The sequence below is a fragment of the Lepisosteus platostomus genome, chromosome 4, assembly GCF_059453375.1.
Source record: "Lepisosteus platostomus isolate fLepPlt1 chromosome 4, fLepPlt1.hap1, whole genome shotgun sequence".
Lineage (NCBI taxonomy): Eukaryota > Metazoa > Chordata > Actinopteri > Semionotiformes > Lepisosteidae > Lepisosteus > Lepisosteus platostomus.
Genome location: NC_142614.1, coordinates 51754089 through 51771360, shown reverse-complemented (window position 1 = coordinate 51771360; position 17272 = coordinate 51754089). Strand labels below are relative to the sequence as shown.

Below are 17272 nucleotides of genomic sequence, written 5' to 3'. Positions count from 1 at the left end.
AGGTGTTACTGTAACAGTACAAGTGTGCCTGTTATAAACTAACTCAATTGTTCAGTTTCCTACTAGACCATCTAATTTTTAAAATATATACAATTTCTATGTTTTAAGGGTTAAATACAAAGGATCTCCTTATGTGGTTAATGTTTTCTCAAACAGACGCCATACAAAAAGTAAATTGAATTTTGTTTACGCTACCTTATAACAATACTAAAGAGCCCTACTTAAAAGTATTGCATTTTGTTCCTAGACAGTAAAACTAAAAAAAAGGCTTATTAATTTACCATCTCTGCTCTCAGATGAATTGTTTAATTTGCCTTTATTTGTTTATTTAGAATTAAGATGCCAAAACACTGTGAATTTAAGCGGAAATTTGTTGGAACAGTGGTGAACACATATAGCTAAACAATGTATTCTTTTGTTTTGAAAGGAGACAAATTGGAGTCATTTCTTAGATCCCTGAACAGCAGTAAACCTCTTTACTTGGGGCAGACTGGACTCGGTACTACAGAAGAGCTGGGCAAACTAGCGCTGGAGTCTGGAGAAAACTTCTGCATGGGAGGACCTGGCATGATCTTCAGCCGAGAGGTGCTAAGAAGAATGGTCCCACACATCGGGGAGTGTCTGCGGGAGATGTACACGACACATGAAGATGTGGAAGTGGGTAGATGTGTTCGAAGATTTGGAGGGACCCAGTGCGTCTGGTCGTATGAGGTAAGGAACCAAAAGTGGGAAAATTCCTACGACACAAATGAGGCAAAGAAATCCTGAAGTGAGCAGTGATCCATGTTTATTGGGGTTCTTGATCTGCGCAACTGAAGTTAGTCATATTGTTCAATTTGCTGGGGGAAATTTCACAGTTTTGAAACAACTTGGCTGTGTGTGAAATAACAGTCATTCTCCTGAAATATGTTTTCCTTTTAGATTGTGCTCTTTGTCTGTAGCACAAAAATAAATAATAACTTCAAAGGACCTGTAAGATATCAGAGAACACTCACTTGTGTGACACAGGTATCATTTTTAAACTTGGCACTCCATCGGTTATTATATTTTTATATTAAAGAAAAAAACCTTCAGTTCTTTGATCAGACTGTTCATCTGTTGTTAATCCAGAGTCAGTTCTATCCCGTGATGCAAATTCTTAATTTTAACCTAATGTACAGTACCAGCTTTATCTAAAAAATAAAGGGTAGTACTATATTAAGTAAGTGTAATGTGTCTGTGCAAAGGCACTCTATATTGATATTCATAATAAAATAGAATTACTGGAATGAAGGATAGCATCCTTAAAGGCTATAGACAGGGTCAGTGATTTTTAATATTTTTATGTATTTGAAGAAATGGACATTTTCTGTAACAATGTAATTTTATTGAGTTTTATGTAGTCTCATCTTTGGTAGTAAGTGCGATTTCCATTAAAATGGAAAATTGCTTTTGATGGGTCATCACTCTGGACACTGACCGAAGAAATGACAAAGCCAGGGGCTACACTAGAACTGGTAATGGTTTTACCAAAAAGCAAAGCATTTCAAACTCTGTTACTTATCAGTGGCATTTGCACAATTAGAAGCTAAACAAAATGAAACTGAACTTACCTATAACCTACTTAATCCTATACTGCTGTAGTTTTTCTAAAATTTCAGCTTCCTTTAGGATTCATTCCTTAATCCATATATTTCAAGAATTGTAGGAACATAATTAAACAAAAAATATATAATGAAGGCAATGCAATTTCATTGATGAAATGTACCCCCGTGTTTTTCCCATCTTAAAAGAATATATTTTTTGGTTTGTGTTGATTTTTTTTGCTTTTTCAGGTAAAATATGTAGGTAAAAAGAAGCATTTGGAAGCTTACAGCAAATTGCTCAAGAGCAAAAATGACATACTGTAATTTTTGTCTGTAACACTAAAGGGAATGGCATTTTGCTTAATTAAAATTAAATTGGTATTAACTGAAGTTCAAATCTGTCAATTTAATAACTGTAATTTAACTTACAGCTATTATAAGTGAATGAAAGCCTGAGTATGTGGCTGTTTGGCATCTGGGCAGAAGTGTGGAGCAGTATTGGGAGTTCAGGTTTTGTAACTTAGAAGGTTGTGGGTTCAAATCCCAAGTGAGACACTGCCATTGTATCCTTAAGCATGATATTCCTCCTGAATTGTTTCAGTAAAATACCCAACTGTTTATATGTTTGGAGTCAAACATTACTCTGGATAAAAGTGTTACGCAAATAAATTAGTTAGAACCACATTTTGCAAATATGACAGTTCTGAAAGAGTATATTGCTTTTATTTTCATTAATATGTAAACAAAATTTGTAGTATTAACAGTGCAATGCCAGTCATAGGAGGAGATTCAACCCATACCTCAGAAGCCTTTCCTTCACTTTAACCTTGTCCTTACATACTGTAGATGCTGATGTACTGTAGGGTGGGTGTTTGACACCTGGTACTAATCTAGTCCTTCAGACATTCAGATGTGCAGCACTGCCTTATTAAAATTCAGCTCAAAAGGATGGTCTTTCTCACGATCAGTCTATATCTTATTATTCGTGTTCAAAAAAAGAGTTTTGTCATTTCACTGGCAAGACATACAAAGTGAATCATAGGTTGTCCATAAACTTCGAGCTGCAGTATTTCACATTACTTTGCTTGAAAACAACTTTAACTGTGTTGTAGCTCATCAATTAAAATTGAAGTTCCTTAGAAAATTTAAATTTCATAATAAGAGACATGCTTTCTGTTTTTAGCATTGCAATTTTGCTGTATTTGTTATTGTATTGTGTGATCACTTTATTCAGCTGAAAGGATGAAAATGAAACCTTCAGTAAAACAAAGCAGTTGTCCGATAGTGGAGAAAAAAACCCATCTGGACATGCAAGGACATGAAGAAAAAAAATCTATGGTAATTTTTATCATTTAAATAAATGCTTAAGAGGAAAAAGGCAATTTACATCAAAATGTGCTGCTTAAGATGCAAAACTACTGACAGCAGTGTTCACGAAAGTGAAAGTTGCTTTTTTCTTTGGTGTACTAAAAATGAGGACCAGTTGTAAAGAGCTTCTGATGCCTGTTACCTTTTTCATCAAGAGGAACATTAATTTGGCAGGGATGAATTATAACCTATGATACCTATCTAATTTGAATTGGTAATAAACATATTGCACATTTAGCGTTTCCTGGTAATGTCTTCAAAAATAAAAAAGAAAACAACTATTACCAGATATTACAGGAACATTTAACCTGAATACTGGAGTTAAGCTTCAAAAACCTAGAATTATGCAATGTTTCAATTCATCAAGACAAATACTAAAATATGAACTATTGAGTGATTGAACAGTACAGCCCTAAGAATATTTGGAATTTAAGTGTTCGTCTCTCTTATTCTATAGCTTGTGACTAGTTTGCCCGCCTTTAAGTTAGGTGATTTTCCCACAGGTCTGCATGGTGACTGCTTTTTTTTTCTTTGCTTCTCTGCTTTGCTCTCTGATGCTGAGAGGGCATACTTTTCTCTTGACTTCAAAGGCTAAATTTAAATTGTAGCAATTGTTAAAATTTGACTGTCAGTAATTGCTTTGTAATGCTAAGATCTGTTGGTGCAAGGGCCAGAAAATTCCTTTATGAAATGTTATGGAAAACGAGTTTTAAAATAAACTGGGGGAAGGTATAGCTATGATATTATTGGAGTTGCAGACAGTGATTGAAAATCAGTTTCCAGCCTTGCAAACAATGGACCAAATATTCAAAAACACTAAGGTCCTTAAATTCCCATATGGGGCATTGGGAATTTCAGTATCTAAATAGCTTAAATATAATGGCCAATGTTTTTCACATTTATTCTTCATTACATGTTGATGTATATAGCTGTTTTTGCTATGTTTTTGCTTTCGTTTTGCTAAAGCTTCCAAAAATATTTTAAAGTGTATTCAAGCGCTACTATGCTCAATCTGCATAATGATTAAACAAACATATCCTTGTCAGGCTCCCTAAGGCTTCTATGTACTTATAATTCTACTGTGTGAGCCTCACATTTCTACAGATCTATTCTGGATTTTTTTTTTGTTTCTTTTGCTAAAATTTAGTTGTGCAGTTTAATTTCCAATATGGTTTCACAACATTCTGAGATGAGAAATAGTTTTGGACACTCTTTTGTACCCAGAACCCTTTGCATTTAATTCTATCTTTCCATTTGTTCGTGTTCTGGTTGACGTGGCAACTCAAGCACGGGAAGCTTCAGAGAGGTGTAAATATAGTGAATTTGGGTAAGAAAGAAGCTAGGAGTACAAAAACAGATTATAACAGTGGCTTTGAAAAAAATTAAAAGGTACTGAAGCAAAGGGTACTGAAAGGTAAAGATTTTGACATTATACAGTTGAGATTTCCTTTACTTTCAAAATATTTGCCCATTGTGGGCTTTGCGAAATTGATACCTATGTAAATATGTATTATTTACAGTACATCCATCCATCCATCCATTTTCTAACTCCTACTTCCAGTAAAGGGTTGTGGGAGCCCCTCCCAGCAAGTAATGGGCAAAAGGCAGGATACAGTACATGCTGGAGAGGACACAGGGCAAACACAGACATGCACATGGTCACACTAGGGCTGTTTTTCCCAGAAGCCTGGTATTCTACCAATACTTCTTTAATCTTGGAGGTCTGGTTTGGAAGAAACCAAAACACCCAGCAAAAACCCACATGAACATAGGGAGAACATACAAACTTCACGAAGATAATACCCCAGGTCCAGAATTGAACCCAGGGCCCAGTGCTATGAGGCAGCAGTGCTAACCATTGGATACCATGCTGTCTGTATTATCTGCTGTAGATACAGTATGTAACCTAAATATGTGCACCTGTTTCTTTTCATGGTATGAAGTAAAGTACACACTTAATACGAAACCTACACATAATGTTTGCGGTTGCTACCTCTTCCTGAATGTGACTTCTTTCCTATTTATAGCTGTTTCCTGGAAAACATACTGCATCAGCTCATAGTCTTAGAAGAACATTGATGATATCTATATTGGCTTTTCATCACATTAAGAGGCTTCTTATTGAGAAAGGTTGCTAAAATTAATTAAAACAGTTTAGATAACAAGTGCTTTTTACAGTATGTTCCCTGATTTCAGGTGTCATCTGATTTAAGAAGATACACAGTTGGCCAAGTGATGACCATGTTTTCTACAACACTGCTGATGTTTGTACAGTTAACAGTTATTTTCAATTAAAAATATTACCCTTTGAAAGCAGATCATGTTTATTGTAAAGGCATTACATTTACCTTCCATGCATTGAAGTGATATTTGCTAGACCTTTTTTTTTAACTTTTGTAATGTAAGACAGTCTTTAGTCAAAAGCATGTTGGTATATTTTACATATATTTAATGGTTCAACTATTTCTTACAACACAGACATTAAACCACACATCTAGATGCTAGATGGTTTTCTAGCTGTAACTTCCACAAAATGTTAAGGCCATCTAATTAAGAAGTATCTTATTTTCCTGCTCCAATCAATCATCAGCAGTTGTTTTGTGATGGAAACCACACTTTATTCAAGCTGTTCATCTGCAAATGCAGCACATTTTTAACTCCCCCGATAGCTTTTGAGATAAATCCTTATTTAGTTGCTGCTATACTACCTGAATTTCTGAGCTGATTTGAAAAGGACGTGTATGCGTATATAAAAAATCTGAGCACAACAGGTAATGCAGACATAATATAACAAAATCCTTTTGATACCACAGAAAATACCACATTTGTGCCCTTTGAAAGCAGGATTCATCTCTCACAATAATTATTACTAATACTAGGAAGGAGGGAACAGGTCTGAAATCTAGTGCTTGTGAAATGCTTTCATGTTGTCATTTCCCTTAGCATGAAGCCAACGTGAGTTACTTTGTTTACGGTTTTTATCCTGTGCAGAAAAAAACAACAACTTTAGTTTGTGTAGGAGGGATGTGATAGACAGGGTACATATTAATAGCTGGAAGGTCGTGTGGTGTTTCTGATTTTTTTTCTTGATGGGAAACAGTTACAGTAAATTTACTGCCTTTTGGATGTTGTTAAATGCTGGCAGAATGTTGGAAATATTTATGTGATGTACATACAATCTTTTACTGTAGGATATTTAATTTGATTAAGCTCCCATTTATCAATTCTGTCTGGCTGTGCATGTTGGAAAGACAGCTATCATTCTTCTTTACTGCATCCCTCTCCATGCCATTACAGATGAATGCAGTGTTTATTTGTAACTGCAGTTTGTTGACTTGAAAGAATTTAAAAGATCACTGGTGTTTAAGACCTCCAATAGTCTGTCTAAACCTTCTAGCAGGTATTTGGGCTGAAAGGTCACAAAGAAGAAAATACTTTCTTTTGGAGACTGAGCGAACATTTTTTTTTAGACTGGTTTTCATATAGTCATTTTTCTGGGGGTAGGGATCTAGTACAAAGAAATTCTGCGATAAAGTTAATAGCATTGCCAAATACCATGTGCTTAAAACTCAACTCCTGTTGTGTAATTCACGTTGGAATAGCATTTACAGGGAAGCTGAAGCTTGGCTCTCTGCTGGAGCTCTGTGCATATTTTTTGTCAAGGCTTCCTTTTTGAATAATTTTACCAGATGGTATTAATGATCTGTATTCAGCCGGGATCACCTTCCTCTCAACACACTGGGGTACGGCAACAGCAATACCACAGGGCAGACTTTCTTTCAAATCCTGCTTTAGTTAAGATTTAAAAACAGTTTTTTAATAGCTGTTCTAGAAGATTTGCAATTTTTCAGTATAAATTTGCACTGTTTTAACCATTGAAATACATCACAAAAAGATGAATAAATAGTAATGACTCAAAATCATAGTAAATAACATTGTTTGTTGTGACCAAAACAGTTTAGAAGACCACTATACAGAGCACAAGAAAACTTATGAACACAGACCATTCAAACCAATGGCTGTTGTTAATTGCTTAATAATTGAAGACAGCAATTGAGGCTCTGTCTTGAATGGGCTTTTTGCCTTGGTCTCTGTGTTGAGTATCAGCAAAAGTCAAACAAACAATATATCAATCTCCTCTAAAACCTGGATTAAAACAAAACCACAAATGTAAATCTCGCTTGTGAATTTCTATTTGCAAACCAAATACTTGAATACCTATTGGACCAGAGGAAGTACAGTAAACTGTCAAATAAGCTGTGACCTTCAAGTATTTTGTCACAAATTGCAAATGGTGGGTATGCTAAAGTTTTTATTTAAATGTGTACCTAATCCTGTTGTTTTCAATGAAATTGGTTTCAGTCCTGGTGTCATTGCACTTTCTTTGGACTGCTTTCAGCGCTGATGTGTGTTTGTGGTGACCAGAGCAGAACACAATACTCCAGAGGGCTTTGTGCTAGTGCAGTAGTACTTTTATTTCTCTCTTTTTTTAATTCAGGCTTTGGTGTAGAGAGATGCGTAAATACATGTCCACTCTTGGAGACCAAGGCAAAATGTATGTGGAGTTCATACTTTATTCAAGACAACATTCAGTGTACATATTTTATGTAAGAGATCTGTAGTACTGGTCTGGGGGGTGTCCTTCCATACTGCTTACTGAATCGGTTTTAGGCAATCCCAGGAAGCCAGTTTACTAGGATGCTTTCACAGGGATAGGTCATAGACAGTCATTCATGTACTGTATAGTGATTGGAAGGGGTATAATTTGTTTTCAGCTCAATGCACCTGGTTTTCATAAAGCATTTCTGTCCATTTGAAATGAAAGCTTTGCTGGCTGAACCCATCTTTGAGTGTAACATGATTCTCTCAACCCATTATTGCACTGCAAACATCTGCACTATTTGTTGGCTCTTTTGCATAAGTAAAATGTAATTTCATGCATTAAGCTACATTAGGTTACTGTTGGAATATACTTAAAAGTCATTATACACTATAATTAAATTCTCTCAAAATGGAAAATTCTAAAATATGTTTTTTTTTCTGTATAATTAACATAACAGTATGAGTTTTAATCCTGTAATGTTTGCACAGCACGGGTAGGTGTCAAAGATTCCAGATTTAAATAATGGAAGCAAACTGTTTTCCCAAATCATTTCCATTTCGAAGTACCACCATTCTGCTTTTGTGTGAGGCAAAACCCACAGGTAGTCCTGAATGGTACTTATCTACCACTCCATAGATCCTGGCAAAGGTGCTTTCACAGGCTGTTAATTACTCTCATGCAGCTTTATAACTGTTGAAATTAAAACTGTATTTCAGATATGATGTTAGAAAAGTGTTTTAAATGAGAAAGATATGTCTGTAGTTTTGTGGCAAACTAGTGTTGATTTACAATATTAATTTGCCTTTCAGACAAAGAAAACAGTATACACATATTCCACTGCAAATAAGCATGTATTTTGAAGTCAAGTTATTCCTTCTTTGATGAGTACAGAACAGGCTAGACTAAGAGTTTTTATTTTCATTTGCCATGTAGTTCAGTTGCCATGAGTGTTATCCTTCAAGGATAAAAATACCAAAACATTTGCAGCATGTCTTCTAAAATGGAACTTAATAAACACTAATTTGTATTTCAGGGTTTTAAAAATGACAGGGTTTGTGAAATGCATTCCTATTTATTCGCTTTTATTGAGAGTGAAAATAAAAAGGAAATATGATTGCCTGATTTATGGAAAAGAAAATTGAACATTAGTGCCATGAACATAATAAGCAACAATAGTGTTTTCATTCAGGCTCCTGTGGAATGCTGTGCGAATCATGATGCTAATAGTAACATTGAATCTTTGCTGTGCTAAACCTCAAGATTATTATCTGTATCTGTATGATGTCTCTTCCTCAACCCTTTTACACCTGGGTTAAAGATATATTGAGCAGAACTTTCAAAACAGTACCTTGTAAAAACCAGAATTTAATATCCAGCAACATGAGACATCTCTAAACAAAACAATACTGGAAACAACTTATTTCCCCCCAAATAAACTTCTTTATACTCTAAATGATGTGGTCTTAGCATTTCACTGATTATTTAGTGTGTTTGTTGATAGAAAACATTTCATACTACAATAATTTTTTTTTACAGTTTACAGATTTTCATTCCTATTAATTTACCAATTAACACTGTTCCAAATGATTTCAAAGAGTTTAAAAATGATAGAAATCATGATAATTGTTGTTTCTTTTATTATTTTTAAAAATCATCAGTGGCCTTTTATGAAGTGTCAATGCGCTAAATAACAAAAAAGGGGGAAAATATAGAAACTTAAAAGCAGACAAAATACATACTGTAACTTTTTACAGTAACAAGGTGATTTCCAGATCTGAGCCACAGTGGGTCATTGGGCCAGAGCATATCCTGGATTCTGTGATGATGACCAAAACAAGAGAGTACCTTGTTTTGGTCATCATCCCCATCCCATCCGAATTTGACACTGTTCAATCGCAGGGATAACCCTCAGAAATGCTGGTCCCCATTTATACATCTGGGTGGACTGGAGCAATTGGAGTAAAAGAGCTTACTCAAGGTGACTTACTGTATATTGTATATTGAGGCCTTCATAATCAAGGAAACTGTGATCACCATTTTCACTCCTCCACTCACACCTAAAGCATAAGAAACAAATCACAGTTGTCTGAAAGCCCACGTTCTCATTTTGCTACTAATCACCCATGAAAACGCCTTACTCCCACCTGCCTGCATGCATGGATCCACTTCATAGGGCTTCTGTATTTTCAGTGAAGTGATTCAGACAAACTTTATTAAATAAACACAAAAAATGGTACATACAGTACAACTATGGCATGTACTGATCTAAGGGACTGTTCCTAAATGTCACCATATTCCTATCTCTAAATTTAACAAAGTATAACGTGTATGGGATATCTTATAGAAAAAAAAATGTTCAATTAAAGTTAAGCCCAGTCCACTGTCCGACATGCTGTATTTCTCTCGTGGATGATGTTACAACACTAAAAACAGAGCATGTGAATGAAGGTATTTTAATTGTGCTTTGGAGGTTTTTTTTTTATTTTGTTTTAAAGATGCATACAAGGGCAATTCAGAAACCTAACTCTGTATTAATAAAAACAATCTTAATTTTAAAATTATTCTTTCGAGCAGTCCAATTTAATTTTAGCCTGCCTCCGTTGCTGGTATGGCAGAGGCCTAATGAGGTCTTTTGTTATGTGAATATTACTGCACAAGCACAAAAGAAAGTGCCTTTGGAGAGCTGAGCAATTATCTCAAGTAATTTAAGGAAGAAATTATATGCATTTTATTGTTTTTTTTGGCCTAGCATTGTACCACATATTACCATAGATGCACAAGGGGTGATAATTGTTACTTTAATAGCTGCTAAGTTAGAAGCTCTTCCTTAGCTTTTAAGTGTCATTGCCTCCCTCCAATGCTTTCATGATATTTCCGGCGTGATACAGAATGCTGAATGTAATTGATAGTGCTGACTTCTCTGTTGGACAAAAGTATTTTGGTATAGAATTGAAATACGTTTCTTTATTGAAGTATAGGGAAATATCAAATCCATCAATGTAAATATTGTCAGTTGGAGAGCTGTATATCAGATAGCAAAATACACAGCTGCACGACTGTTGTAGCCTCAAGAACGATCTATTGTTAGAAACAGCTTTCTTTAATTCATCATGGGTTGTAGCCAGACTTTATGTGACAGTTCAAATACATTAGTACATTTGCATTTTACTTTTATTTTCATGACTCGTTACACATATCGATAATCTCATTTCAAACTGTTTCCTAAGAACGCCCATTATAATAATAATAATAAAAAACTTTATTTTATATAGCGCCTTTAAAGCGCTATATAAAAGCTATATTCTCAAAGCGCTTTACAGGATGACAATAACAATAAATAAGAAGACTACAATAATTGTCAAGTAAAAAGAAAAAAAAATCTTATTGGAGAAATTCAGTACTGTTAGCATTCATCACTTGGTTACACATAGTAAAATGTATTCTCTTTTGCAATTGTTTGATTAGATGTGTTATTATTTTTCAGAGGGCATCAAATAAAAGTGCAGAACCGCCTAAAAAGAAAAACCTCATAAATGACTTTAGTCATTCTATAGCACTGAAGAATGAACCCTAGCCACTGTACTTCATCTAATCCCTTTACCTGTTCAATTATTTAAACTAGTGAAACCTTACAAATTCTAAGGAAGATCATAATTGCTTTCTAGACATAGTTTCTTTCAAAGCATCATTTTAATATGTAAAGTACTGTATGTTAATGGAATGTAAATAATTTACGGTATACATTAATTTTAATGGTGAAATTCTTCTTCTGATATTCTACAGTCTATTCACTGAGGATATGCAGAATGGGAAGCATCACAAAGAGATCTAAAAGGGATTACAAAGAAATTATATATTTATCAAATTCAGAGATTACAGTTAGGTTACCTCCCATAACATTCAATTTCTATAGACACATTCTGTTAAAGAGGGATTTAATCTAGTAATTGCATTTAAATCCAAATGCTCGATTCTGATGAGACTGCATTTTATTTTTCATCTCAGACCTTTAAGTCTCACCAAATTTAGATATTTTATATACATTTGAATAATATTTAATTGAAAAAAACATTATGTAAAGGATCAAATGGGTGACATAAACATATGTGATATTTTCTGCTTTTGTAGGTCTTAATATCTAAAATCAATTAGTTATACAAAAAATTTACAGAACAAACACAGTGATATGCCATTTAGCTTAAAATTCACCCATAGCTGTAATTTCATATTAAATATTTAGTTACTCATATGTACGTTTGTAAAACCATGAAACACCCAGTCACTGTACTGATGTGTGTCTCTTCATCACAAATCTGCTGATGGGCAGAAACACTTTTCACTCTCTGCAGAAGATGCTGTGCTCGTTTAGCACCATGTTCATTTCAGTATATTTCTACAGTTGGAACAGCTAAAAATAGAAATTTACTGGAGCATGGTATGGTATGTCAGAAAGAGAAACGCTTGTATGAATTTGTATTGTCGTAATCTTCTAATCTGGTAGCTGTATTGCATTTAGTGTTTCTTACAGTCCATGGCTGACCTAGCTTCCACATAAAAATGCGACACTTATTAAAAGGAAAAAGAGACAGATGGAAAGGAGCTGCAGTTCAAGAACCAGATTAAGTAGAGAACTGCAGCCCTCCTACTGATCACAATCCTAACACTTGTTGGCATTTCTTGTCAGAAGCCAGAGGCTTCTTAGAAAGATTACAAACAATAGGAGGCCAATTGACCAGTCGTTTACCCAGTAACAACCTGACACCCACTATTGTCCTTTGGAATTTTTGATTGGTGGGTGGGTGAAATATTGACATAATTAGGCCCTATACACTTGTGCAGCAGAACTGCTGTATAACGTGGGAAGAGTGAATTTTTCACAAAATGTTGTATAGAGAATTGTTACATGGCTCTGCAATTTGAAGGGCACATTTAGGAATTACAGCAGAAGTAAACGTTGTGAATTGTGAATTACGAATTACAGGAGTAATATTGGCAACATGATTCAATAAGATGCAGATAAGATGTTTCTTAGATTAGATCTGGATCTAGACATTTCAGTTCAGCCCAGTATGAAATTGCTTTCCATGTGTACAGCAAAAAATGGTTAAGCACAGTTTTCGTTATATGGGTCTTGCCTTTGTCTGCTGTATGAATGGCTGAATATTTGCAATATTAAACATAACTATAAAATATTAAACATAACTATTAAAGTCATATTTTTAGCATGAGAATGTATTTTAGAACAATACTTGAAAGTCGAAGGTACAGCCAAATTTACTTCCTAGATCTGTTACATGTGATCTGAAACTAAAAATGGTTCTGAAAAAGATAATTTCTTATACTGATAGTATCCAATTTATGTAGCATCATGGACAATCTGGTGCTTTTCTATACTTTCAAGATGCATGGATGTTTTGTTTTCGTGAGAGACACTAATGTAGTAAATACTGCAATACGAATACATCTAGTGCCATTAACAGTCCTGAAGGTCATTAGATGCAGACCACATGCTTACATATAGCAATTTTTAATATTGGTGTAGATTTATTCACAAAAAGCAGGACAGTCAAATGATGAATTGCATTTTGTAGTGTTAAGCACAGAAAGAGCACTATACAGTATGTTAATAAGCGATTTAGTCGCAACAGCTCAATGATCCTTTGTACTGGAAAACGGCTTAAGATCCTGTCCTTAAGGAACAACCTGTCTGCAGTAAATAAGCATGTGTTTGGCTCTGTGCATCTTCTTTCAGATGTTCCAATCAATTAAAGAGTTTCTTAACCAAGACTATTCATAACTTCATCTATTAGGTAAATGAGTAGCCAGGTGAAGACAAACTTATTTTTTTCATTGTTTAATAAAATACTGCTGGAGACCGTGGTCACTTCAATATTTTATACATTTACAAACGTTCGGCTTCATGCTGTTGCTTACCTATCAGTTTTGATATTATATCACTCTTACAATTCCAGATGTCTTCTACTTGCTGTAATGCTGAAATACCAAAAGAAGTCTTGTTGGAGAACTAATCAAAGCAAAAGCTTAATAGCATTAGAATAAAGACTGTTTATCATGCAGAACAGGAGATGTCTTGTGAAAGGTCACAAATGTAAAAGATCAACACAAAAAGAGCATTACTATAATTGATTTATTTTCTTAAAGTAGAGCTTGTTCTTTTATTGTTTGCCAAAAGATATCCACTAACAGCATCTCAACAACAAACTCAGTAACAACTATTAGCTTGTCAGTAACCTCAGTATACAAGGTTACTGACCATCTACAGGTAATTGCAGAAACTGGGCCAATATACTGTAGGCTGATTGCTATTACAGGACCTTTACTGCAACAGCGGTCATATTTAAGTTTGTCTGTGAAGATGCTCCTGGCCTCTTATTATTTTTTACCTGATGTCTAATAATATATACTGTATACAGGATATAGTGTATATATTGTATAGTTATCAATTTATGTGGGTAGCTGCGTCAGCATGCGTAGGCTGCAAAGGAACAAGTAATAGGTTTATTCCATGCTGAAAAAAAGAAGAAAGAGAACACAACGTTTCGGCCGTGGAGCCTTCTTCAGGTGTGAGAGAGACAGGGCAGTAGGCAAAGGTAAAGTAGCGGGAGAACAAAGGTTGGGAGGGAGGAGGAGTGAGAGGCGGGAGCAGGGGACAGAAAGAGAGGCCAATCAAGAGGTGTGAAGTCAGAATGGGTGCAGAGAGGTGTGAAATGAAACTTCCAATGAATGGAGAAAATTGAAAAGAACAGTAGTCTGTCGTTAAGGGAAGGGAGAATGTGTGATCCTAGCTGCAGAATAATTTTAGTTACGGTGGTCTTTCTTATGTATGAGTTCGGAAAACCGTCTTTGAGAACACAGACGGAGAGATTAGAGTGGTCGTGGCCGTCAGAGGTGAAATGAGAAACAATGGGCTTGGAGAGATCTTTAATCTTCACAGCCCTGACGTGTTCTCTGAAGCGGTCTCCGAGTCTCCTTCCTGTTTCTCCAATGTACTGTAGATGGCTGGGCATTTACTGCAAGAGATACAGTAAATAAGGTTGCTGGAGGTACAAGATGCTGTCTGGGTGATCCGGAATTGTCCTGAGGGGCCTTGAATGAGTGTGGTGGTGGCTGTGTACTTGCAGGTGATACAGCGAGCAATTATCAATTTATTGTACTTTATTTTAAATTTAGACTGGATATTATTTAATAGTTAGTGTAAAGTGTGACTGTCGGTGAGAAGAATTTTTGTGAGGGAATTTATTTTATCAGATTCATATAATAAATTCTCATGGTTTGGAAGAAAGTCCAATGGAATTTGTTGCCTCAAATTTGAAGTAATAAATTCAGAAATATTCAATGTTGTTTTTCTTAAAACTGATTGACCTGACACTGTTTGCTCTTACTATTATAATAATGAGGAGTTTTCTTAAGTTGGGAGTCATCAACTTTATCAACTTGTTTGGAAGTTTAGTTGCTTTAGAATTTATCAAGTATTCTAGTAAACAGATTCTGTATGATGCCTTGGGTCAATATGATCTTGATACAATATCAATGCAACTTTGTATGCTATGTTTTTAATCATGCCTAAAATTAGTTTTGTCTGTTGATTTTTTTCAGGGTGATTAGTGCAGGGTTACTTCGGCTCCGAAAGGTGAATCTTGCACTATCCTCGGTTATTTTCGAACATTTTGTTCATGGGTTAGTGCCAGATTTAGGAGCTTAAAATTTTTTTTAGGATCCAGTTCTTCATACTAGCTGGTGTAGAGCTTGGATAGAGGACTGATATTTAAATTCTTTAGCAAGCCCAGTACAGCAGGTTACGTATAACGTTTGGCTCAGTGTAGTTAATCAAAATTGCAGGAGCACAAGTTGTAAGAAGTAACATGAGTGAAAGCAGATTTAACTAATTAAGGCAGAACATATACAATGTAGTGTCCAATGTATGGAAACACAGTGTAGAATGTAGGCTTTCAAAAAGAACAACCTTGTTCATTCTTCACTGTTATTCCTAGAGTCACTAATATTTTTACATATACAGTAATTAAATTATTTTAAATTGCAGCAATATAAATTGTAGTTTATGGAGACATACGGGAATATCAATAGTGATATAATGTTTATTAAGTTTAGTTGTAAAAATAAGATATCTAATCAATTGTATTCTACAAAATATATCTTCTGTGATATCAGACAGGAAAATTAATAGCTATATACAGTAGGAGCTTTTTTCTAAACTGAATCAAATTGGTGCATTTTAATATCCATTAAAAGAGTACAATTCATGTCAAAGTGACAGTAACATGCCTACCAATCTAAAAAAGAAAACAGAACAAAGCTAATTAAATTAAATTAGTACATTTTTTGATAAAGCGCCAGTGAAAAAAACACTTCTATAATATACAATCTACTTGTGCACTGGTCAGTGAGCTCCATATACAGTAATGCAAATGTCTTACAGAAGTACATTATAAATAGTCATTACTTAAAAGGAAAATATTCTGGAGACAAATTAAGGCAAGCTAAAATTAAATGTTCAGTTTTTTATATGAAAATGTATGCAAGTTACTTTTCCCAGTTTCACGAGAAAGAAGACATAAAAAGAAATGTAGAATACGTGGGCCATCTGAAAAATATTTCCATAAATTTTACATTCGATTTCTTGGCCAAAGGGGTTTTTCTGCATAAAACAGGTCATCATTAAAGTGGGAAAACTCTTCTTTGCTTTTGCTTGAGCCACAGAGCTAATGAGAACAGTCTGGAAAGCTAACAATTCAAAACATAACACATAGCCAGAGCTACAGTATGTTTACTAGACCTGAAGGTATTAAAAATGCTAAAATGGGCCTCTTGACTGGTTCAGCTGGTAAAGGTGGTCAACCCAGTGCAGTTCATTGACAATGGTTTTGAGCCTCGATCATGTCACTAGCTGACTGTGACTGGAATTCCCCATGCAGTGCTGCTGAGGGTAAGGTGGGGTTATTAGCCAGAGTTCTCTCTGTGACATGTGCTTGTAGGCATGCAGAGTGTTTAAAAGGCTAGTGGCTTGAGAGTAGGTAGATTGTAGAAGTCTGCTTACAATTCCTACACAATTGGTGATACCATACTGGGTGAGTAGAGCAAGATTCGGCTGAATTTATCAAAAATCTGCATTGATTTAAAATTTAAAAGAGGAATGCAACAAATGAGAAGTATAATCAATAGCATTTGTTGGCTTTTTATGCCTATCAGTATATATAAACAGGTATTTACTTTATATTTTTTACTGCAGCAGATTATACTACGTTATCTTTAGTGCTGTAAGAGTGGGTACTGTTACGCTTTGTTATAGGTAATAATATCATATCCTTGTTGATTTAAAAATGTTGTGCGTAACGAGTAGAATATGGAACGGATGGACAGATATGTAAAATCTCATAAGGTGAACCAGCATCTACTGATGAAGCCCATAAATCACTTTCGTTAAAGGAGGAAATTACAAGGAAGTGTGCTGTGGTTAAGCACTGCAATAGCTGAGTCCATTGCTACTGAAGAATTTCCATAGGACCACTGCCGTTTATAACAATTACAAACGTGTGCCTCCACGCTAAAACGATGAAGCAAAAATCAAGACTGGACAGAGCAGAAGAATAAAACTATGGATTTCGGAACAAACGTCCAATAATTGTTTATATTCTGATAAGATTAACAAAAGCACTTTGTTTTTTTTTTCCTGAAAAAAGATGAGATCTTTATATTA

The 17272-nt window shown here is 34.9% G+C and overlaps 1 protein-coding gene across 1 annotated transcript in view; it reads left to right on the top strand.

The window, feature by feature from the left end:
- Window positions 1-17272, top strand: part of chsy3 (chondroitin sulfate synthase 3) — a 150658-nt gene that overhangs the window by 5430 nt on the left and 127956 nt on the right. Inside the window, exon 2 of the mRNA XM_088629821.1 lies at window positions 428-711. Coding sequence (XP_088485947.1) covers window positions 428-711 — 284 coding nt within the window. The remainder of the gene's footprint in view (window positions 1-427; window positions 712-17272) is intronic.